This window comes from Heptranchias perlo, chromosome 1, assembly GCF_035084215.1.
Source record: "Heptranchias perlo isolate sHepPer1 chromosome 1, sHepPer1.hap1, whole genome shotgun sequence".
NCBI lineage: Eukaryota > Metazoa > Chordata > Chondrichthyes > Hexanchiformes > Hexanchidae > Heptranchias > Heptranchias perlo.
This window is the reverse complement of record NC_090325.1, coordinates 37594447-37621176: the sequence shown is the minus strand read 5'-3', so window position 1 is coordinate 37621176 and position 26730 is coordinate 37594447. Positions and strand designations below refer to the sequence as shown.

The following is a 26730-nucleotide window of genomic DNA, read 5'->3' as shown; positions in this document are numbered from 1 at the left end:
TGCCAGAGGCAGTAGTAGAGGCGGGTACAATTTTGTCTTTTAAAAAGCATTTGGACAGTTACATGGGTAAGATGGGTATAGAGGGATACGGACCAAGTGCAGGCAATTGGGACTAGCTTAGTGGTATAAACTGGGCGACATGGACATGTTGGGCCGAAGGGCCTGTTTCCATGTTGTATGATTCTATGATATCAGACTTAACTTACAAGCAAGTCCATCTCAACAGCAAAATATTTCTGACATGTTATGTCTTGGAATTGTCACATCAGCTGCTATCCTAATTTCAGTTAGCCAAGGAGATGTGTTCTTGAAAAGTTAATTGCTTATAGTCAGATGCTTCTACAAGTTCTGACTATTTGAAGCAAAGGTTTAGCATCTGTTACCAGTGCTTTGTAATGCAGGCTGCATCACTAAGCAATGTGCTTCAGTAAATCATCATTTGACAGAGACTAATCAAACACTGAATAATGTACCGGCTGACATCTCACATGGACATTCGCATTTAGCTGAAAAATGGGCAGAAATGAGATAGACCTGGCCCCTGTTGTATTATCAGCAGAATCTTCAGGGACCACCACCTAACATATTATCCTTTACAGTAAGAACTGTAATTACTAAGTAAATGTGTGCTTGAATACAGAGTTGAACAAACAAGTGTGCAATTTAGTATCATTAGCGAAAAATAAAATCTTGTGAAATTAACAATGGCATATTTATTGCAAGTGAAATTGTCGATTAAAGCATTTAATGCAAGCAGCAGGGTATTTTATCGTCCTGATGTGTGGCCACAATCCACGATGACCCTATTAGAAAGGCTGGCCAATTTGACTGGAAAACAGCAAATGGATAGTGTGCTATGATACAGCATTGGTGCTAAGAAGAAGCTACTGCAATACTGTGTGAAATTTATTGCGACAAAATGTTCATTTCGGTGACATACAAACCTAAACTGGATCTTCCCAGATCGCCCTTCATTTTAAAAACCCATTAGTTTGGCGGTCAGGCTGCTTCTGAATATAAAATGCAATTTATTGACCTTACGACCCAAGTCACAGAGGGGTCAGGCAGCATCACTTCAGCTGAAACAAAATACTGACCATCAGTGGTTGCTATGGAAGTTGTTCCCTAGAGCAGGGCTTCAACGGCTTTCAGCATCTAGTCATTCCACCAACTGACCATAGCTAACAGCATACTTCAGGAAATGAATGCAGTTTACTGAATTACTGCTACACCATTCATGCTGTGTCATTTTCTCTACTTCTTTCAAAAAAACAGTCCTACTTTAATCAAAACCATGGTTTGCAATGGGCAAGATGCTTTATGGACTGTATGCTGTATTTAAGATACATATTTTCCCATTATTTCTCTGGATAGCATTTGGTATCCTTTTTGAAGTAATAGATCTGTGTTTTATTGTGCAAATGTCTAACAATGATAATAGCAAAAATCTCAGATGCTTATTTTAGGTTTTTAAAGAATTGGTCAATATATTTATCAGTCTAGTAATAGATTTTGTTATAGTCCTCAGTTTACTATTATGTGCAGGGTGACTTCCAAAACCTTCAAGTTGCATTAAAACCTAAAAAAAAATTAACTGGAGAGAAACTTAAAAGCTAATTTAAACCACAGTTCCTGTTTATGAAACATCACCATTGACCCAAATACCACAAGCTACATCTCAATGAAATTTAGTATATTTACATAATCCCCTTTATGAATCGACTAAAAATATGCTTTCTCAAAGAAAATAAATGTTTCCATTGCTGATATTTATTTACTCAATTTGTTTAATATGCTCATAGAATGATTTGAATTACTAGTCCAGTAATATAACCACTAGACTACATCCAAGGGCACCAGAGGCCTAGACTAGTAATCCAGAGGGTAAAAAGCAAAATACTACAGATGCTAGAAATCTAAACTAAAAACAGAAAATGCAAGAAACACTCCAGCACGTTAGGTAGCATCTGTGGAGAGAGTACAGTAGCGTTAATGTTTCACGTTTCAGGTCGATGACCTTTAGTCAGAACTTTGGAATACTGTGTTCTGGTCAAACTCCCCAGCAACCATCACAGGTCATATTTGTGAGAACTTATCATGATTGCCCATTAAAAATGAGTCATTTGCAGCCTCAGGGAAAGGCAAAGGGGCATTCATGGCTTTAAGAATAACACTGCATTGATGAGATGTCACATGTATGTAAAAATAATGTTATCTTTAAGCCTGTCAATCAAAAATGGCACACATATATGGTGATAATGTTATCTTTATGTCACATCACCGTCATTAAGAATTATTTTTTATCAGCTATTCAATATCTGAATCATACTTGTATTTCTGATGAAAACTAAGAATCCCACTTTATTTTTTCTCTTTCCCTTTTTGTTCGCTTAACATTTACCTGCCAAAATTAGCTTCTGGTTTAAAAAAAATCACAGAATGAAGTCATATAGGGTGGGAAAGGGAAAAGAGAGGAGAAAGCAATTCAGGATATGTTAAATTGTATATGCAACTTCAAAGAAAATGCAACAAAACCTTGGAACTAAAGTATTTCTGCCACGTGTTCAAAAAAATATAAAGTCCTTATTGAGTATCTGAAATCTCAAAATCTGCATTACAATAAATGGCAATGGGGCAAATACATCAGAGGTCAATTGTTAGTTTAAATACATGATAAGGTATGCTAAAAATCGCATCAATGCAGTTTGATTTTTTGACAGTTTGATATTTTATCACTAGTTTGTTACAGGGTTTTTCATACATATCACTTTTTAAAATCTTATAACAGAAAATTATTATATATCACAGAAATCGACACATAAATACAATATATAAGACAAATGTGCAAGATGGCGGTCAGTTCAGAAAAAGTTGAAAGGGAATAGGCAAATCATAAGTAAAGCCAGTGATCAAGAATACACAGAGTACAACATATCCCCCAAGTCTTCCATCTTTTAGGCTAAGACGTTCTTAGAAATGGAGCACATCTTTTCAAACTACTTTGCAACTATTACATCAAAGGCATTTTTTGGACATGCAGGGCCTAACATAGTACTCAGCAACTTAGGTAGTGATTATGGATGTTCAGAAAGTTACTAACTTACAATAGGTCTCATCACTTTGTCCATTAGAATATTTATACTGACTTGATCAAGGTTTCCCAGAACATTCTCCATTAATTCTCTTCCTGCCTGATCCCTGCAATATCCACCAAATCAAAGTTTAAATATATAGACAATCAGAAGAAAAATATACTGGTTAAAATGAACATTGGAATCTATTATGGGTTTTTTTTTTATTCGTTCACGGGATGTGGGCGTCGCTGGCGAGGCCAGCATTTATTGCCCATCCCTAATTGCCCTCGAGAAGGTGGTGGTGAGCCGCCTTCTTGAACCGCTGCAGTCCGTGTGGTGACGGTTCTCCCACAGTGCTGTTAGGAAGGGAGTTCCAGGATTTTGACCCAGCGACGATGAAGGAACGGCGATATATTTCCAAGTCGGGATGGTCTGCAGTGAGCACCGAATTCACCAACAGCAGCAAATAGCAGCAGTCAGAACATTCAGCACTGTTAGAGTAAAACTTATTTCATGCAGGAGTCAGGCAATTTTTTTCCTTTTACTGTATTTTAGGGAACATAGAAAGACAGAGCAGGAGACAACCATAACAGACAGTTCTCACAAATATGACCTGTGATGGTTGCTGGGGAGTTTGACCTGAACACAGTACTCCAATTTTCTGTAACCTAAATTCATGCTTCATACTGAATAAATTCTCTTGTATCTGCCTGCCTATATGCTCCCCCATTTAAAAAAAATCCAAATACAATTTCACACTTTGTTTTCTTTCACATAACTTGTACAGGGACAAAATGGGGAAATCTGTTGGGTAATGTGAAGCCCTTTGATAAATAGTAAATCAACACAAATAAAGATGGACATTGAATTTGTTCAGAACCTTGGTTGAAATAAAGAGCTGCTTGTAACGTTATTTTGATAAAAGATTACAACTTCAAGTCCATGAAATAAAACCTTGTTTATAAATATTGAAGCACATGTCAGGCCTTATTTTATACACTGCCTATCAGAACAGGGCTGCCATCATGCGTGTTTTAAAATGCATTTGAGTGCAATTGAAAAGTCAAATTTGTGTCAGTACCAAAGTATAATTAATAGAACATGCAAAATAATTTTAGTTGTTCTTGATTTTAATCATCTATCTAACTTTGAATTTAATTCAAAATACTATAGTACAATTCAGCAAAGCAACTTTTTGTTGCAATGGCAAAGTTTTGTGCATTATTATACATGTTGCAGTAGTAGTGGTGTTAGGTCACGGATTCAGAGTGGCTCACAGCTTTGTGATTGACTCTGGTAAGTGATAAATGTATTCAAGTGTTCTGTTTTGTATATCCTCAGATCTCCTGGTTTGAGTTTCTACAGCCTTTCTTTTTTTTTCTCCAATTGGTCGGATTGATATGTAGACATTTAACCACTCTGCTATGGGTACTGTAGGCAAGGGCATGAGGTGGGGTTGATCAACCCTTCTGCAGTTAGCAGTAGGACAGAAAAGTATGACAGGTTATGCAGTATTTGCTGTGATTCAATGCCAGCAGGTATAAAATCTTAAGATGAAATTACTTTTATACTTTATTTTTCTTACTTTCTAGCACCAAAATGCAATCTTTTCCCTTACCATCAAACACCATTTTGTTGACTTTCTCAGACATCATCAATGCTGCACCTCAACTAACCTGTAAGGAAGCATATTTTAAGAGTACAGGACATCCTTTCCCCCAATGACCTGGCTATGACTAAGGAAATGCTGAATACAAATATCAGTAGGATTCAAACTCTGGTCTCCCAGTTGACAGTCCAGTGCTGTAGTTATTTGGCTGAGCTAATATGAAATTTTAGAACAATAGAGTAAGACAGGAACAAGATAGTTTTGACAAACAGCCTATACAGAATGGCGAAAAGGAACACGTTGTGCTCTCGATATGTATAAAAAACATGCTAGTGCAATTGGGTAACAGTAGATTCTGCTGCAGCTTCATTAATGTTTCAGCTTAATATGATCACTTTTTATATTAAAAAAAGACAAAATGTGGACATTTACTGGCATAAATGCAGAAACTGCAAATTTCTCCTAGCTTAGCTCAGGATGCTATTTGTAACCCACTGATTTCTATGACTAGGATGTTAAAAACCTATTCATCACTTTGATGTATTGGGTATACAACAGGATTAATGCCAGTGGCAATGTAAAAACAAAAACCATAGGAATCGCAACTAATGAGCTGTGCCTCTCTCAGCTTCTGAATAAAACACGACTTATAGTTAACCCTTTAGTCTCCCAAACACCCTTAAAGAAGCTGTATTTTAGTGAAAAAGATCAATTGGTGTGGGGAAATAGGCTAAAACAAAATATTGCAAGAAATATTTGAACTCTTTACATAGCTTATAAGAACATAAGAACATGAGAAATAGGAGCAGGAGTAGGCCATGCAGCCCCTCGAGCCTGCTCCGCCATTCAATCAGATCATGGCTGATCTTCTACCTCAACTCCACTTTCCTGCCCGATCCCCATATCCCTCGATTCCCCTACAGCCCAAAAATGTATCTATCTCTTCCTTGAATATACTCAACGACTCAGCAGCCACAGCCCAGAATAAAGAATTCCAAAGATTCACAACCCTCTGAGTGAAGAAATGCCTCCTCATCTCAGTCTTAAATGGCCGACCCCCTATCCTGCGACTATGCCCCCTAGTTCTAGACTCTCCAGCCAGGGGGATCAACTTCTCAGCATCTACCCTGTCAAGCCCCCTCAGAATCTTATATGTTTCAATGAGATCACCTCTCATTATTCTAAACTCCAGAGAGTATAGGCCCATTCTACTCAATCTCTCCTCATAGGAATTAATCTAGTGAACCTCCGTTGCACCGCCTCTAAGGCACGTACATCCTTCCTTAGATAAAGAGACCAAAACTGTACGCAGTACTCCAGGTGGGGTCTCACCAAAGTCCTGTACAATTGTATTAAGACTTCCTTACTCTTGTATTCCAACCCCCTTGCAATAAAGGCCAACATGCTATTTGCCTTCCTAATTGCTTGTTGTATTCTGCAGGGGGAAGGGGAACAGCCAGAAGTCGTGGTCCATGTGGGTACCAACAACATAGGAAAGAAAAGGGATGAGTGTGAAAATAGTAACATTGAAAACCACAAAAGCATATTTATACAATTTATCTATCTTTGCATCCTATAAAATTAAAAAAGGAAAGACATTACTAACCAACAGACAACATATCTAGTTCTTCATTCTCTCCACCCTAATTTATTTTGCTGGTGCTTTAAAGTTATAAGAGGTGTTCAGGTTTAAAAATTTACAGTTATCATAGCGGAGGAAGAGAGGAAATTAGGGATAGGAGTAGACCATGAAGCATCATCGTCCATTTTGTTAACCATAGCAGTGCTTCATCTTTTTAATTCCAATTGCTCGCTTTAAAATCCCTTAATGCCCTTACTTCCAAGTAAGTATCTACCTCCCCTTTAAACACTTCAATTGGTTCTACCACTACATCCATATCTGGGGCAGTGCATTCCATATTTTCTTTATCTGGCTTAGTTCAAATGCTATTATGTCCTCTTGTTCTAGACTCTACTAGAGTTGCCCTCTGTCAATCCTGTCAAGTCCCTTATTTTAAATTGATCATATCACCCATTTATCTCATCTTCTGGAAATACACTCCTCACAGATCAGGCAACGCATAGTGCTAACACTCCCCACAGTTCAAGCAATGCATAGTGCTAACACTCCCCATAGTTCAGGCAACGCATAGCGCTAACACTCCCCACAGTTCAGGCAACGCATAGTGCTAACACTCTCCACAGTTCAAGCAACGCATAGTGCTAACACTCCCCACAGTTCAAGCAACGCATAGTGCTAACACTCCCCACAGTTCAGGCAACGCATAGTGCTAACACTCCCCACAGTTCAGGCAACGCATAGTGCTAACACTCCCCACAGTTCAGGCAACGCATAGCGCTAACACTCCCCACAGTTCAAGCAACGCATAGTGCTAACACTCCCCACAGTTCAGGCAACGCATAGCGCTAACACTCCCCACAGTTCAGGCAACGCATAGCGCTAACACTCCCCACAGTTCAGGCAACGCATAGTGCTAACACTCCCCACAGTTCAGGCAACGCACTGTGCTAACACTCCCCACAGTTCAGGCAACGCACTGTGCTAATACTCCCCACAGTTCAGATAATGCACAGTGCTAACACTCCCCACAGTTCAGGCAACGCATAGTGCTAACACTCCCCACAGTACAGGCAACGCACTGTGCTAACACTCCCCACAGTTCAAGCAACGCATAGCGCTAACACTCCCCACAGTTCAGGCAACGCATAGTGCTAACACTCCCCACAGTTCAGGCAACGCATAGTGCTAACACTCCCCACAGTTCAGGCAACGCATAGTGCTAACACTCTCCACAGTTCAAGCAACGCATAGTGCTAACACTCCCCACAGTTCAGGCAACGCATAGCGCTAACACTCCCCACAGTTCAGGCAACGCACAGTGCTAACACTCCCCACAGTTCAGGCAACGCACAGTGCTAACACTCCCCACAGTTCAGGCAACGCACTGTGCTAACACTCCCCACAGTTCAGGCAACGCACTGTGCTAACACTCCCCACAGTTCAGGCAACGCATAGTGCTAACACTCTCCACAGTTCAAGCAACGCATAGTGCTAACACTCCCCACAGTTCAGGCAACGCATAGCGCTAACACTCCCCACAGTTCAGGCAACGCACAGTGCTAACACTCCCCACAGTTCAGGCAACGCATAGTGCTAACACTCTCCACAGTTCAAGCAACGCATAGTGCTAACACTCCCCACAGTTCAGGCAACGCACAGTGCTAACACTCCCCACAGTTCAGGCAACGCATAGTGCTAACACTCCCCACAGTTCAAGCAACGCATAGTGCTAACACTCCCCACAGTTCAGGCAACGCACAGTGCTAACACTCCCCACAGTTCAGGCAACGCATAGTGCTAACACTCCCCACAGTTCAGGCAACGCACTGTGCTAACACTCCCCACAGTTCAAGCAACGCATAGTGCTAACACTCCCCACAGTTCAGGCAACGCACTGTGCTAATACTCCCCACAGTTCAGATAATGCACAGTGCTAACACTCCCCACAGTTTAGACAATGGACAATGCGAATAGCTCCCAAGAGTTTAGGCAACAGACACGGCTAATATTGCAGGTGGGAAGGTGAGGTGCTAACGCTAACACGAGGGTGGCCACAAAAAGCATGTATTTACTCTGCTGACTTGAACGGGGCAGCATGGTTTCTTACTTCTCTTCTTTATGAGGAGGACGCTGAGTGACGTTATGCTGAAGAGTATTAGATGTGCCCCAACTGTCACTGGTCAGCATGGGCTCACTCCTGCATTGAAAGAATATCTAAGGCAGACCTGAAATTTGTTGCAAGGTAGACAGATCATCAACCTGCTACCTCATGATACTCCAGGCAGAATTACTCAGACAGCCTTAACATGGCAGACAGGCAACAAACAGCCTTGCCTTCTACTCCACAGTGGCAGACAACACACAATGTCTTTTTGCAATACAGGCGCTCGCTCCTGGAAGACACAGGCATCACACACTGCACAGTGCCACCACTTCACCCCTAGAGCGGTCCTGACAGTCGGGTTGCATAAAAAAAGTTCTCCTTAGAGAAAAGAAGGTTGAGAAGAGATTTGATAGAAGTGTTCAAAATCATGAAGGGTTTAGATAAAGTAAATAAACAGAAACTGTTCCCATTGGCAGAAGGGTCGAGAACCAGAGGACACAGATTTAAGGTGATCAGCAAAAGGACCAAAGGCAACATGAAGAAAAACATTTTTACACAGCGAGTAGTTATGATCTGGAAATCGCTGCCTGAAAGGGTAGTGGTGGAAGCAGATTCAATCGTGGCTTTCAAAAAGGAATTGGATAAATACTTGAAGGGAAAAATTTGCAGGGCTACGGGGAAAGAGCGGGGGAATGGGACTAACTGGATTGCTCTTACAAAGAGCCAGCACAGGCTCGATTGATCGAAAGGCCTTCTTCTGTGCTGTAACCATTCTATGATTCTATTCTATGATTCAAACCCTATAAACTGGTTAAAGGCAAGCAGCTCAATGTTCATCAGGAATTCAAGATAGAGTCACAGATGGATATGACAATCATTTTATTCACAACACTACCACTGCCGACACATTCTTGAAGCTGGAAAATAATTTCTGAAAATTAAAATGGTTTTGGAAGTCACATTGTTAGAACATTCATGGAAGGCAGAATTCTAAATATATGGTGCAAATTTTAGAAATACTCTTATCACAATCACTTATTTTCAGAAATTTGGAAAGAAAAATAAAATAAAGTTTCTGTGCTGTAAATTCTATGTAATATGTTAAAAAAAATACTTTAGTTTGGGGGATGGGTTTCACTTTTTAATTAAAACAGCTGTAACTCAAAATGATTTATGGACAGTTATTCCTATAAAATTTTAGTAAAATTAAAATCATACTCGATATTTTGGAGAAATTATGATTGAGGAGGAACATGATGTAGGTCTTCAAAATGTTGAGAGGCATACATGATGTAAATGTATGGAGTTTCAAAATTAACAAGCCTCAAGCAAGATGAGAGATTTGAAGATGTTTTTCTTGCTCTGTACGGTGATAAATATGTAGAACAGACCTTACAAGTCAAATCAGTCAACCTTGTTTAATTCTTTAAACCATGAGCTGAATATTTATGGGTAAATTAGGAATTGGATTGAATATTACAGAGGTAAGATTAGACAAGAAATTGTCAAATTAAGTAAAAAGTCAAGTTAAATTAGCATACAAACTTGTGGCAACTATGCCTTCAGCTGCCTAGGCCCGAAACTCTGGAATTCCCTCCATAAGCCTCTCCGCCTCTCTCTCCACTTTTAAGGCGCTCCTTAAAACCTACCTCTTTGACGAAGTTTTTGGTCGCCTGTCCTAATATCTCCTTATGTGGCTCGGTGTCAAATTTTGTTTGATCACACTCCTTTGAAGCGCCTTGGTACATTTTACTACCTTAAAGGTGCTATATAAACGCAAGTTGTTGTTTTGTGGAACATGTGGGTTTTTTTCGTTCGTGGTAATGTGGGCGTCGCTGGCGAGGCCGGCATTTATTGCCCATCCCTAATTGCCCTTGGCATCAGGTCAAACACGGGCAAGGAAACCTGCTGCTGATTACCACCTACCGCCCTCCCTCAGCTGATGAATCAGTCCTCCTCCATGTTCTGCAGGTAACACCTCTCTGTCTGAACACGGTGATTGCCTTGGCAACGGGCAGTTGCAGGGGCAGTCTGTAAACACCATGTATTATTGTTCAATATGTATAAATGCGTAGGCTTCAAGGAGATCTTGAAACATTTGCCTGAGGAACGAGAAAATCTCCGAAAGCTTGTGAATTTAAAATAAAATTGCTGGACTATAACTTGGTGTTGTAAAATTGTTTACAATTGTCAACCCCAGTCCATCACCGGCATCTCCACATCATGACCACTTGGAGGAAGCACTGAGGGTAGCATGGGCACAGAATGTACTCTAGGTGGGGGTCTTCCATGTCCATCACCAAGAGTGGCTCGGTAACACCACTACTGACCGAGCTGGCCGTGTCATGAAGGACATAGCTGCCAGACTGGACCTGCAGCAGGTGGTGAGCGAACCAACACAAGGGAAAAACTTACTTGACCTTGTCCTCACCAATCTACCTGTCGCAAATGCATCTGTCCATGACAGTATTGGTAGGAGTGACTACCGCGCAGTCCTTGTGGAGACCAAGTCCCGTCTTCGCACTGAGGACACCATGCAACGTGCTAAATGGGATAGATTCAGAACAGATCTAGCAGCTCAAAACTGGGCATCCATGAGGCGCTGTGGGCCATCGCCAGCAGCAGAATTGTATTCCAGCACAATCTGTAACCTCATGGCCCAGCATATTCCTCACTCTACCATTACCAACAAGCCAGGGGATCAACCCTGGTTCAATGAGGAGTGTAGAAGAGCGTGCCAAGAGCAGCACCAGGCGTACCTAAAAATGAGGTGCCAACCTGGTGAAGCTGCAACTCAGGACTACATGCATGCTAAACAGCGGAAGCAACATGCTATAGACAGAGCTAAGCGATTCCACAACCAACGGATCAGATCAAAGCTCTGCAGTCCTGCCACATCCAGTCGTGAATGGTGGTGGACAATTAAACAACTAACGGGAGGAGAAGGCTCTGCAAACATCCACATCCTCAATGATGGCAGAGTCCAGCACGTGAGTGCAAAAGACAAGGCTGAAGCGTTTGCAACCATCTTCAACCAGACGTGCCGAGTGGATGATCCATCTCGGCCTCCTCCCGATATCCCCACCATCACAGAAGCCAGTCTTCAGCCAATTCGATTCCCTCCACGTGATATCAAGAAACGGCTGAGTGCACTGGATACAGCAAAGGCTATGGGCCCCGACAACATCCTGGCTGTAGTAGTGAAGTCTTGTGCTCCAGAACTAGCTGCGCCTCTAGCCAAGCAGTTCCAGTACAGCTACAACACTGGCATCTACCCGACAATGTGGAAAATTGCCCAGGTATGTCCTGTCCACAATAAGCAGGACAAATCCAATCAGGCCAATTACCGCCCCATCAGTCTACTCTCAATCATTAGCAAAGTGATGGAAGGTGTCGTCGACAGTGCTATCAAGCGGCACGTACTCACCAATAACCTGCTTAGCAATGCTCAATTTGGGTTCCGCCAGGACCACTCGCTCCAGACCTCATTACAGCCTTGGTCTAAACATGGACAAAAGAGCTGAATTCCAGAGGTGAGGTGAGAGTGACTGCCCTTGACATCAAGGCAAAATCCTGGAACTCCCTTCCTAACAGCACTGTGGGAGAACCTTCGCCACACGGACTGCAGCGGATCAAGGCGGCTCACCACCACCTTCTCAAGGGCAATTGAGGATGGGCAATAAATGCCGGCCTCGCCAGCGACGCCCACATCCCATGAACGAACAAAAAAAAAGTTGGTGGTGAGCCACCTTCTTGAACCGCTGCAGTCCGTGTGGTGAAGGTTCTCCCACAGTGCTGTTAGGAAGGGAGTTCCAGGATTTTGACCCAGCGACGATGAAGGAATGGCGGTATATTTCCAAGTCAGAATGGTGTGTGACTTGGAGGGGAACGTGCAGGTGGTGTTGTTTCCATGCGCCTGCTGCTCTTGTCTTTCTAGGTGGTAGAGGTCATGGGTTTGGGAGGTGCTGTCGAAGAAGCCTTGGCGAGTTGCTGCAGTGCATCCTGTGGATGGTACACACTGCAGCCACTGTGCGCCAGTAAACGTTTCGGGTGGTGAATGGGGTGCCAATCAAGCGGGCTGCTTTGTCCTGGATGATGTCGAGCTTCTTGAGTGTTGTTGGAGCTGCACTCATCCAGGCAAGTGGAGAGTATTCTATCACACTCCTGACTTGTGCCTTGTAGATGGTGGAAAGGCTTTGGGGATTCAGGAGGTGAGTCACTCGTGGCAGAATACCCAGCCTCTGACCTGCTCTAGTAGCCACAGTATTTATATGGCTGGTCCAGTTAAGTTTCTGGTCAATGGTGACCCCCAAAATGTTGATGGTGGGGGATTCGGCGATGGTAATGCCGTTGAATGTCAAGGGGAGGTGGTTAGACTCTCTCTTGTTGGAGATGGTCATTGCCTGGCACTCGTCTGGCGCGAATGTTACTTGCCACTTATCAGCCCAAGCCTGGATGTTATCCAGGACTTGCTGCATGTGGGCTCGGACTGCTTCACTATTAGAGGGGTTGCGAATGGAACTGAACACTGTGCAATCATCAGCGAACATCCCCATTTCTGACCTTATGATGGAGGGAAGGTCATTGATGAAGCAGCTGAAGATGGTTGGGCCAAGGACACTGCCCTGAGAAACTCCTGCAGCAATGTCCTGGGGCTGTGATGATTGGCCTCCAACAACCACTACCATCTTCCTTTGTGCTAGGTATGACTCCAGCCACTGAAGAGTTTTCCCCCCGATTCCCATTGACTTCAATTTTACTAGGGCTCCTTGGTGCCACACTCGGTCAAATGCTGCCTTGATGTTAAGGGCAGTCACTCTCACCTCACCTCTGGAATTCAGCTCCTTTGTCCATGTTTGGACCAAGGCTGTAATGAGGTCTGGAGCCGAGTGGTCCTGGTGGAACCCAAACTGAGCATCGGTGAGCAGGTTATTGGTAGTAAGTGCCGCTTGATAGCACTGTCGACGACACCTTCCATTACTTTGCTAATGATTGAGAGTAGACTGACGGGGCGGTAATTGGCCGGATTGGATTTGTCCTGCTTTTTGTGGACAGGACATACCTGGGCAATTTTCCACATTGTTGGGTGGATGCCAGTGGTGTAGCTGTACTGGAACAGCTTGGCTAGAGACGCAGCTAGTTCTGGTGCACAAGACTTCAGCGCTGCAGCCAGGATGTTATCGGGGCCCATAGCCTTTGCTGTATTCAGTGCACTCAGCCGTTTCTTGATATCACGTGCAGTGAATCGAATTAGCTGCACACTAGCTGCTGTGATGGTGGGGATATCGGGAGGAGGCCGAGATGGATCATCCACTCGGCACGTCTGGCTGAAGATGGTTGCAAACGCTTCAGCCTTGTCTTTTGCACTCACGTGCTGGACTCCGCCATCGTTGAGGATGTGGATGTTTGCAGAGCCTCCTCCTCCTCCCGTTAGTTGTTTAATTGTCCACCACCATTCACGACTGGATGTGGCAGGACTGCAGAGCTTTGATCTGATCCGTTGGTTATGGAATCGCTTAGCTCTGTCTATAGCATGTTGCTTCCGCTGTTTAGCATGCATGTAGTCCTGAGTTGTAACTTCACCAGGTTGGCACCTCATTTTTAGGTACGCCTGGTGCTGCTCCTGGCATGCTCTTCCACACTCCTCATTAAACCAGGGTTGATCCCCTGGCTTGTTGGTAATGGTAGAGTGAGTAATATGCCGGGCCATGAGGTTACAGATTGTGCTGGAATACAATTCTGCTGCTGCTGATGGCCCACAGCGCCTCATGGATGCCCAGTTTTGAGCTGCTAGATCTGTTCTGAATCTATCCCATTTAGCACGGTGGTAGTGCCACACAACACGTTGGACGGGGTCCTCAGTGCGAAGATGAGACTTCGTCTCCACGAGGATTGTGTGGTGGTCACTCCTACCAATACTGTCATGGACAGATGCATTTGAAACAGGTAGATTGGTGTGTACGAGTATGTGTAATAACATCATCATTTTCATTTCAATTAGGTGTTGAAATTGATTATGTGCAAGTGTCAACTGGGACTGCAGCCCCTCAATTACATAATATGTTTGTAATTCTTCCCATAAAAACAATGCCAAAGTAATCCAGGAGATTTAAGTAATAGCTAAACAAGATACAAAGCAATCAAAAGCAGAGAAAAGTAATCGAATGATTTCACTACTAGGATCTACTTTCCTATCATTCCAATGAGAAGAATTTCAAAATATTTGTTCACTCACTGACAAGTACCTTGCCATCCACGATTTTATTGCGGCTGTTTGAGTTGGCATCCAAGCTTTGACTGAAAATTGGCTTGTGTGGTGGCACCTTTCCCCTTATCATTGCCTCCCCATCTGGCTATTCTTTCCACCACCTGCTCAGCCTAAAATGTTAACCCAGAGTGCTGAGGGATACTAGAAAAATAATGGAATCGATTATCAGGATCATCTGTACAACAATAACACAGTTAACAGAAGTCAACATGGAATATCCTGGTTGATTAACCTTGTTGACTTCTTTGAGGAAGTGCCAAGCCAAGTGAACTTTGGTAAGCCCGATGACAGGACGTACCTTGACTTCCAAAAGGCTTTGAAAAGTTCCACATAATAGGGTATTAATTAAACTCAAAGTTTTGGGGATTCAGAGTAAATCCTGGCAATGGATAAGAAACTGCCTGAACAGTGGGAATCGAGTGCTCATTAGAGGATTAATTTCAGAGTGGAGAGAAGTAAAGAGATGGGTGCCACAGGGCTCAGTGCTGGGACCATTACTGTTTCTAACTTATATAAATGGCCTGGATTCAGAAACTCAATGCAAAGAGCTAAAATTTGCAGATGATAAGAAACTAGATGGAGCAATGGAATTGGAAAGAGACAACTCAGAAATTACAGCATGAGTTGGACAAGATGTGTGAGTGGGCAGAACAATGGCAGATGAAATTTAATGCAGGCAAATGTGAAGTGCTACATAAAGGAAGGAAACATAGATGACATATAATTCCCTGCATAATTCCCTCGGAGTCTTAATGGGTTCAACACTGAACATGTCCAACCAATTCAGTGCAAAAATCAACAAAACCAATATACATAGCCATAACAGGAGAATACAAGTCAGAGAAGGGAATGATCAAACTTTATAGTTCTCTGGTCAGAGCATATCTTGAATACTGTGTCCAGTTCTGGTCACCATGAATCAAGCATTGATGGCAGTAAAGAGGCACGAGGCTGATCCTTAGTGACTGGGGTATGAGTTTTCAGGAATGAATGAAGAAACCTGACTTTTCCCTATCCAGCTGACAGTAGTTGAGGGAAAAAAATCAGAAGACATGTTGTCATTGGACTGCTCTTGCATGAAAATATTGAATCCAGAACAAGAAAGGAGGTGTCTGAGAGATGATCTTATAGACATATATAAGGTTGTTGAAGGTATGGAAAATGTTAACCCTCAATATCACTTTAAATTAAACTGTGGGAGTGCAACTAGGGAACACAGGTTCTGACTAGTAAATGGTACCTTTAGCACTAATAACAAGGAAATTCCTTACACTGAGCGATCATGTAGAATAAATTTCCAGAAAGAGTAGTGGAGGCAAAAACCCACAAACCATTTAAGAACCAATTGGACGCTATAATTAGAGAGGGGGAAGCAATGTTAGAACCTTTTGCATGGATGAATTAAGATGGGCCAAATATCCATCCTTAACCTTAATATTTTTGTGATCTTGTGATGTGGAAAGAAGGAGTTGAATCTAGGTCTTCTGACATTTTTAAAAAGGTATTAGAATAATATCTGCTCAGAAGCAGGACTGAGGGTTTTACATCACTACTTGAATTTTTTTCAAGGAAGATAGCGGATTCTCTAAGTAGATCAACAGGTGTTGTGGGAGGAAAATCCATGACAAAATAATTCTACATGGCTTCTGGGTAGAACAAGATTGATAGGCTGAATGGCGTTTTCTTGTTCTGGATTCAATATTTTCACGCAATAGCAGTCCAATAACAACACATTTTCTGATTTTCCCTCAACTACTGTCAGCTGGGTAAGGATAAAGGGCAAAAAAAAGAAACAGACACAAGTGTCAGCTTGGCCCAGTTGGTAGTACTCTCATCTCTGAGTCAAAAAGCTATGGGTTCAAGATCTATTCCAGGGTCTGAACACATAATCAAGGCTAACACCTTATTGTATTATTGTGGTACAGTCCTTCAAATGGAACATTAAACCGAAGTCCAGTCTGCTTGGTCCAGTGATTTAAATGGACATGAAAGATCCCATTGGACTATTCTTAGATGAGAAAGGAGTTCTTATGGTATGCTGGACAATATTTATTCCTTAATCAAAACCACCAAAAAAAAGATTAATTGGACATTCACCTTATTTATTTGTGGGACTATGCTTTATGGAAATTGGTTGGCAAGTTTACCCACACCACAACAATAACTACATTTCAAAAGATAATTAATTGTACGCGAGTCACTGTGGAACATCTTGAGACACACGATAAGGCAATCCATAGTACATATAGAATACAAGTCTCTTCCATAATGCAGCCTTCTGTGTCGTTGTTGTGCAGCACCCTGGTGATTTTACGGCCTACACCACTGTCATGTAATTAATTTTTTAAAAATCAAACCAATTTTTTTAGACAGCTGACAGCACTTCATTTGTCATGCATGGGATACAAAACCTTGGAAAATCTGCACACATAATAAATGAAAGGGAAAAGTAAAAATTTAAAAACACACAATTTCTTCACCAAAATGTTAAGTGTGTGGAATATTTCTTGTTATATAAAATCAATTAAGTGGTTGTTCAACTGACTGACTGACTGCTGTCAAAAAATAATCACAACAGGCAGTAGATTAATCCCCTCTAGGGATGTAATAAATAATAACCTCAATCCTAATACTACACCATTAGCAGATTAATCAATCTCACATTACACAGCACTTAGATGATTTCAACTCAAACAGGTTTTAAATACTGATACGCAATACAATAGCAGCAAAATTACGTTCTTGACGTTGTTTCTCGTTCAATTACCACAAAAGCCTAATGTCTCTAAGGAAATGAAACTAATCAAAATAATTATCTGAAAAATAAATAAGCAATTGAGTTCATTTATTCTGGGAACAGGAATATAAAAAAGCAACAATTACAAGTGGCTTTAGAATACAAATGCAAATAATAAAAATGATAATGTACCTACGAATGTACCATAAAATAAAATGCTTCATATGATTGACTAATATGCAGCAACTACTGTTTGAAGTCAGCAAGTAATAATTCAATTGCACGTGGCATTAGGTACCATGCAAAATGAATTTCAAATTTATTTTAGTCCAGGAGTATGATTAAAAAAGAATGGATTCCCAGTTTAACAGCATTATATAGGCTTATACCCGAAATGTGTCAACCTTAGCTCAGTCGTAACACACTCAACTCTGAGTCAGAAGGTTGTAGGTTCAAGTCAACTCCAGAGACTTGAGCACATGATCTGGGCTGACACTGTTGACTTTCGAACATGCCATTAAGCTGAAGCCCCTTCTGGCCTCTAAGATAGATGTAAAAGATCCCCGGCACTATTCTATTATCCCTCAACCAACATCACTAAAAAGCATATTATCTGCTCATTTATCTCATTGCTGTTTATGAGACTTTGCTGTGTGCAAATTGGCTGCTGCCTTGCCGTACATTACAACCGAGACTACACTTCATAGTACTCGTTGGCTGTGAAGCACTTTGGGACGCCCTGAGGTCATGAAAGGTGATAAGAAAAATGCAAGTTCTTTCTTTTCTCTTTACAGATTCTGGAGGGTCTGCTATGTATTTCCAGCGTTTTCGTTATCCATAGATATAGCCTTGGTACCATATATAGAACTGAACAGTCCTTTATATGGACTTGGAAACGCAGCTAGATTTTGGAATAGCCTTTTCTCATTCCTACCTTCTTATGTGCCATAAAATATCAACTGCAGTTTCAGACTACATCTGTAAAATATCTCAGATTAAAGTGCTGCAAAATAAAAGTCTAACAAAGCAGCAGACTGATCTTGTGAACAGTGCCACTGAAAACCAATTCCTAGTAACCTGTAGACCCCCATCACTGTACCTAAATGCATCTTCAATTATGCCAGAGGTTTTCCCTCTGCTACCCTACCCAGAAAGCAATTCCAGTTATTAATCACTCTTTCCTGACATCAGTCCTGAACTTGCCTTTATCAGGTTCTACCCATGTCCCTTGATTTGCAGATGTGGCTCAACTTGAAATAGTGCTTGAAATACCTTTTCTATTCTATTTCGTATCATTTGCCTCATTTCAAAGCTGAAGAGTTGGAATGTTTCTAGCCTTTCTTGAAACTCTGTCGTCTGACCCTAGGAATCAGCCTCATGATTCTTCTGTGCAACCCCTTCAGGGCTTGAATATTTACCGTGTGCCAAGATGAGAACTGCATGGGCTCGATGGGCCGAATGGCCTCCTTCTGTGCTGTAACCATTTTATGATTCTATGACCAAAATTGAATGCAGTGTCATGGTCCTCAAGAGCACTGCATAGTTTCAGCATGACTGCCTCAAACTGGTATTCCAAAACATTTGGCAATATAGCTCAGTATGAGATGTACTTTGTTAACTATCAATCAAAAAAGAAAATATTACGGGCATATAACGTCTACATAGATAAATATGGTACCTATATTGAAATTCCGTAAAGTTACTTGTCTCATAGAAACGTAGGATTTTGGATTTTTTTTTTAAAAAACAACTTTTTTTAAACTCTCCCTCCCTAATGCTAGAATACAATTCTATAGGTGCTGGCTTGGATCACTCGCCCAATGGCTCTTCTTCATGCACAAATTTTAACAATAGATTTGCAGGCTATTATACGTGGGGAGCATCGAACTCAGGCTCAGTTCTGTCCTCACCCAGTATTCACACATGTTGCTTTCAAGCAGGAACTCTGTCTGATTTCTCCTTTCCTTGTCCAGCGGCACTGCTACCAATTGTAGCACACCAACTGCTGGCTCAGCTGGGATCATCTAACTTCACACAGACCTAGGATCAAACCTGGTACAGGCAATGTATTTATATATTAAGCCATTAGAGTAGTAAAGTACAGTACTCTAAACTACTGCACTTGCTCCCTGGTTTCAGAATCTTTCTGGTAAAAGGACCAAGAAGATACTTACGTGACATAACGTTGTCAACATACTGTGGCAGGTATGGTGCCCACATGTCTATTGTTTCCTTTCGTCCTTCTTTTTCAATTCTACGAAGCTCTGCCAACAGTAAAGCTTGAGCAGCTTCTCTAACCTATTGAAGGAAAGATAATTCAAATATATTCATTGCCGTGTGAAATGCTATATAAAAAGCATTTATAAAATTTAAACACTCAAAACTTTATCAAATTTATAGACCTTGTAGAAACATTTGGAACTTTTAGATGATCAATTAGTGGATGTAGAACTTTTAGCAACTTCATATTGCAACAAATACAGACTCAAGGAAAGTTAATGGGCTTAATATCCCACAGAGAAGATAGTCACTCTTTGACAATGGTCAAGACATTTTATCCTCAAAAACAAGAATCATCCTGTATAAAAAGAGCACATGGCTGCCACGTCAGGCAGACAACTTTGAAATCACCTGTGAACCTGATCAATAGGTCAAAATTAATTGGTTACATGATGAGGTTCAGTTTTGATGTAAAACCTCTAGCCCAGATGTCAATCATGAATCTTCTAACAAATAAATTCTGTTTCAAATATAGTAAATCCACCCTCTCTCGAGTGAGTAGCAGATTTTTATCTGGAACTGATATGAAGACTCCCAAGTGATGAGCTTCATCTGCTCTCTAATGGAATACTAGGTTAGTGTGCATTTTGATATCTGAACCAAGAGTAACACTGACAAGTTTTTGAAGTCAGAGAATGGTGGGGGGAGCAGTGAAGGAGGAGGTGTGAAATCCAATTGCTCACTGAACTATGAAAGAGCTTTCAAAATTATGAGGAGGGAGTTTTCCTCAAATACCACACCAGTGAAGTTCATTTTTATTTTTACATATATTACAATGGAACTTACAATGCTAACCTTTGTAATGCTGCAAAAAAAGAGTATTTTATGTTCAAGTTATTTATCAAAATGGTAAAATTCCAGCTGGTCCCCATTCAACTCCTCATAGTCTCTTTTTTACAAAGCTGCACATTCAACAACATTTCTGCCACAACAGCAGAGGTGTGATGTCAAGGCTACCTACTCGTTTATCAAACATAGGTACCAAAAACAATTTACCAGTCTCTATGAAATGCTCTAAAATTGTAACAGTCAGCAGTGTCACCTGGTAACCACACAGTACAAATTTTGCCATTGCAACAGCCTCAAATAAACTTATTCGAATATAAAACTGGAAATATCAAATTAGAATATGGCTTGCACATAAAACAAACTTAAGGTTTTACAATATTTATGATTTGCCTTCAAAAATGGAATTTTGACATTTTCTGACTGCAGTACTCCCAAATGACATGTCCGTCAGGTTCATGCAGACCTCTCGACTTTAGAGCACTGTAAATTAACTGAGTACAAAGAAAGGTATTCATTTTCTTTTTGCCAACATCTCTTACTCCCCTCACCGAAACCACTAACATCTTACTGCAGTGCAGTTCTATTTGGTAGTCTGCTTAAATGATCATTATGTAAATGTAAGTCTTGCTGGTGATTGTTGGCAGGCTATTCACAGGTAGGGGCATCACAGCCAAACTTGATTCAGTTCTCATCTCACATCCACACTTAAGGCACATAATATTATTGTGCGATGCGCCTCTACTTTAACACTGAGAGGATTGTATGGTATAGGGAGAAACTATCCCCATCCTGGACTCTGTCATATTTAAACTCAAAGGAATTCGGCACAGGCACCATACTATGACTATACTTTGTAAAATAGTGCCTGGATAAATATTTATCTGTTCCCATTATTCATCTTGTGCAGACCATATTGTTTCCCCCACCAGAACTAGCAGCACAAGGAAAATTCTGCCCCACAGAATATTTGACTTCAGTCTATTCCTATCAGTTTAAATTCTAATTCCATTAGGTATGAAACAATACAGTGTAATCTAGAGTTTACTTTCTCATAACATCCAAATTTGGAGACAACAAATAAGGATAAAATGAGTGTGCATCACTGCCAGGATCCACTGTCAATATCATGAAATGTAATACAATGCAATCTCAGTACATTTACATTGTAGCACTTGTCTATTTGTTCATCTATTAACTTAAAAAAAAAATGTATATGACCAAAGAGAAGCTGCATCAATGGGAATAATTAAAAAGGGTTACACCACATCAGGAAACAACATTCCATTGCACAACTAGCTTGGTACATAATCAGTTGAAAATAACATTTCTTTAAATAAAACTTTACCTCTAAACAGCGATCTTGCCATCGCCGGGCCAACATCTCCAGAAGTGGAGGTCTAAAGTTGTCCTGTCCGAGATGATCAGGAAGCATTACACAATGCATGGCTGCTAGTTGACTCCAGCCTATGAAAGTACATCAAGTGCATTGTTCATGATGACGATAATAAGACACGTTGACTATTAACCAGAAGTTACAACAATCCTAATAGTCTGGCACACATTTAATTCAAAATGAGGTGTCAAAGTTATACCTTCAACTTGAAATACTACTGATGCCCCTGCCAGAGGAATACTATCAACTATATCTTTGACTCCCTCTGTAAAAAAAACTAATTGCAGAGATTCTATGGTGACCAACTTCAAAAATATAAATTCAAATAGATGTTGTCTGCTTAAACTGCAATGATTAAATGTAAAATAAAAATAATATACAGACTTGCCAAGAATAAAAATGACTACAATATACTGTGGACTACAAAGATAGCAAAATGCATAACTTTGACAAAACATTCAACAAGGATTTAACAAGTATTAGTATTCAGCTACCATTAATAAAATGTTTACATTTTTTCATAAATTTAATATATACACAAATGAATATTACAGTAATACATTTTAGCTGACTCATTCTTAGTGTTTTCTTAAATAACATTCATAATATGTCACTTGCATGAAACAATTCTGCAAACTGTTTTAGACCATTAACTAGAAAAATGGGAATCTGGGGATGCTCTTAGATTAGAAATAATTTCAAGTACAATCCAAAATGTGGCAGATAATCAAAAGGGAATTTTATTTAAATGATCACATAATCAAAATCATGTTAAAGGGACAAACTTATACACCTACCGGTGTCATTTAGTCTCCCCTTGTTACCATTTTTATGCTTTATAGCTGCTAGTTAGAAGCAACTTGGAAGTAGACATTTTGCGTAGAATTCTCTCCGGTTTGACAATATTAAGTTCCACTTTACTGATGGGTTGTGGGCAGATCTCATTTCATCACTAAAATGCAACTTCATGTCATTGCATCAGAAAGCGGCCATAAAAATGCCCTGCTCTCAGACAATCTCTGGCCAACTTTAAACAAGGGGCAACTGAACAATACCAATCAAATGACCAATAGAGTTATCCCCCTTTGACATTTAGGATAGCTTTTCAGGTTTGTTTATAGACTTCCATTTTTACATCTAAAGTAGAAAGTCTACTCTCAATCCAGCAGACACATTTAATTTATTGCAGCAAAATTGTTCCAATTTTTATCCAAACACTCTACTTGCAGTAAATCAGAAAAACATAACTGAAACAGTTCTCAGGACAGGCTTTGTCCAGTTTGATCAAAGTTCGAATCATTTACAAATTTTATGCAGTTAAATTTCTACTTATAAAAATGCAACATTCTTCTTCCCAAAATGAGAAAAATTGTCATACGGAGGCAGAAAAGAAAGAAGGTGCATCATAACTCTTGTACTACTCCTGCACTAATGCACTTACCTCTATATAAGACCGGTAAATGCTGCATGATAAATAACTACTGAACTTAAAATGATGAAAGCTAGTATGATGTATTAGAGAGGGAGGAGAATACCTTCATTGACTGAGGGGCAGCTATGTAAAACATTGCCAGAGCAGTCAGCCTCATGGGCAGCAACAGCAGCTTGGAGAGGAAAAGGAAGACAGAAAAGAGAAGAGAAGCAGAGTAATTTTTAGGAGGACAAAATAAAAATAATAGCATTAGTAAGAATGGAAAAATGAGACTGTAAAGATATATTAATGGAGTGTTACCCCATGGTTTTGTAAAACTTACATTAAGTAGAATCCACAGTTCCTTTAACTACAAGACCGTCACATTAGAGACACACAACATTCTTATGCTAATTTCTATGATTTCTTTTAAAGTTCTTAAAGAGCATTACACCAACTTATATTAGTGCCAGCAATTTTAAAGCAATGTGCATTATAGAAAATATCTGAAAGCTCTAGCAAACTAACTTTTTCTTGAAAAGCAGTCTAATAATTAGTGCCAGTCATAGCAATGCAATAACTACAAACCATCCATGTTTTCTACATATACTTGGAAGGATTATTTATCTCCCCTTGATTCCAATAACAATTCATTCTTCTAACCCGCTAGCCCAACTATCAAAAAAGTATGTAAGGTGTAAACATACTAGAAGCATCAGAATATGGTTCTTATCAAAACATCCGCTGAGCATGAAGAGTTACCATAAAATACAGTCACATGAGTTTTGTTCAGATATAACAAATTATTTGTAGACTCTGACTTACAGTCAGTGGGGAAATTTCATTTTAAAAAAAATTTAGTCCCTCTTAGTGGAATATTTTTAGCCCGTTTCTCATATTTATGTACACCCATCAAAGGAGTATAAAGATCTCAAATACTGTCCTAAAATCATTACTTTTTGCAAGATTCTCCATCCACCCCATTTCTTGCTGGCACTCTAAAATGGACTATTTCTTTATCAAAATTCTGCTGCATATTTGGTGGCGGCGTTCGGCAATGTTTAGTCATGTGTGTCCTTTCTCTAATGATTAAGCATTTGTCCTGGATATCAACTGATATAGTTGACATGAAAGTACATATTCATCAAATACTGTCCTTTAAAAAAGGATAAGTAATTAATTACTGTGTTCTCTTTAATTTGGATCTTTTCTATGACTCTAGTTACTGATAAGCTTCCCTGTTCAATATCAGTTGAAGAACTGATTTCAATTTTTACAATGAGGCATGCTATGCCATGGAGTGTTAAGACACACATTTGGGCCTAGAAACATCTAATATGATCTAACATCAAATTCCTGATATCAGCCACAGGTTTAAAAGCAAATTCTGATATTAACTTGGTTGGAACCAGATTCAAGTCCCACGTAACAGCGACTGAAAGAATACAAATCCAGCTGAAAGGCATCAGCTAGTCGCTTTCCCCAGAATGGTGAGTCATTCCTGATCACAATTTTAGGTTGCTTTTTCTCCATTTAATAAACTCACTGCTATATTAATATACCATAAACAAAATAACCTGCAATAAATCACTCAATTTCAGTATTATAGTATGGAATAGAAACCAGGAAAAGGGATGAAAAGAAAGTTAAAAGCATTATAGCTAATATTCTTCACCAGAAATTTTATTGAATCTCGGAAAAAATCTTCCCCTGCGCTATTATTGAGTAAAATAAAACAAGCCGGCATAGACACGATGGGCCGAGCGGCCTCCTCCTGTGCTGTACCTACTATGATACTATGAAATAGGAGAGAACTGTCTAACGGTATGAAATTTGACCAAAATGAAACAAAACATAGTGAATTCAAATGTTAAAATGCTCAATTCAATCAATTTTACAGTTAAAAGTTGAGTACAGATCTGCAGTTTTGATGAAAAATATATTAGCTACAGGAAATGACATGCTATGACATATAGGGCTCGATTTTAGGGTCGGGTTACCTGCGGGTTTCCAGCGGGGGGGCCCCGAAAATCCCGATCTCCGATCACGTGACCGGATTCGGACGAAATCCCGGCCACTTCCGGGTACCGCGCTGACGTGCGGGGCTGCGCGCGCAAGCCCCGCTGGTGGGAATCCCGCAGGCAATTAAAGCCAGCGGGGTTCCACTTGAGAGTACTTAACTTGCTCGTTGTGGTCAGTTAATGAGCTGAAGCAGCTGTCAAAAGAGGAAGTGTGGGATTTTACGTTCAAAGCAGTCAGTTTCCCACACTGGGGGAAACAGGACCCTTCAAACCAGGCGTGTTGCAGCCAGCAGCCTGTGGCAGGTGCCAAGGTGCGCTCCACGGGGGAGCGCCCTCACCCACGCAGGAGGCCACCGCGTCACATAGGGCAACCCCTGCCCCCCACCACCCCCCGGCCAAGCCAGAGGACAGACCGACACGAAACCGCAGCCCCAGTCCGAGGACCCACACACCTACCCTGCACAACCCCTCAGACCAACACCTGCCAGTTGGGTGGTGTGTGGACACCCTCGGAGGACGAAGAGCATGACCACCACCAGCAGCCTCGCAGTCCACGCCGTCCGCCGCAGAGACGTGGATCCCCCCAACACGGTGTGGTTGCACGCCCACCTGCACAGCAGGAGGGAGGGCTACCGCAGAGAGAGACGCATCGCAGAGGGCACTACCCTCGCCACAGGGTCCACAGACCGAGGCGCAGCTCCCCGGACCTCTCCAAGCAGCAGTGCACAGGGAGGCGCAGATTCGCTCGACATGTAGTCGTGGAGATCTGCAGCCTCTTTCATGCCGAGCTGCTCCTGGCTGGCCCCAGCACCAACTGCTTACCTGTCGCTGGCAAAGTCACCACTGTCCTCCACACCTTCTCCTCCGCATCCTTCCAGGGTGCAGCCGGCAACACCGCCGATGTCTCTCAGTTGTCTGCGCGGACGAGCCCTGCAAATACACCTGCACCTACTCTGCAGTAACACGATGGGTGGCATCAGTGGTGGGTCCTCATAGTGATACCCAGGAGCGGGCATTATTGGACACAATGGACAGGATTCGCGGAGACATGGCAGTGGTGGTGTCAATATAATGTGTGCTGTTTGTGGCTCTGAAATTCAATATGGGTAACACCCATGACAAACCCTCAGACACCCTTGTGCACCCCCTTCATGCTGACGAGACGTTTGCCTTACCCTGCCTACTGCACATATGTGATGCATGCCCTGTGGCTGCAGCACAGGTGGTGGCAGGTTGAGTGAGGCTGGCCGTGAGGGAGATGCACGAGAGGGTGAGTATGGGATGGAGCCATGAGATTGTATGAGGATTGGGTCGCGTGTTAGTGGCAGGATGAGTACTGGCGAGGTGAGTAGGTGGAGGTAAGATGAGGATGGGGTGTGAGTGGGCATGAAGGGTGATGTGACAGAATAGTGTTGGCGGTGCCGAAGGAGATTTGGGGTGGGGGCAGTGTTGTGGCAGACGG

The 26730-nt window shown here is 41.4% G+C and overlaps 1 protein-coding gene across 2 annotated transcripts in view; it reads right to left on the bottom strand.

Moving 5' to 3' along the window:
• The window catches only part of LOC137321425 (WD repeat-containing protein 7), a 644210-nt gene that overhangs the window by 372290 nt on the left and 245190 nt on the right, over positions 1 to 26730 (bottom strand). For both annotated transcript variants that reach the window (XM_067983813.1, XM_067983820.1), the window contains 2 exons: positions 21789 to 21907; positions 19549 to 19672 (listed from right to left, as the gene is read on the bottom strand). In XM_067983813.1, coding sequence (XP_067839914.1) covers positions 19549 to 19672; positions 21789 to 21907 — 243 coding nt within the window. The remainder of the gene's footprint in view (positions 1 to 19548; positions 19673 to 21788; positions 21908 to 26730) is intronic.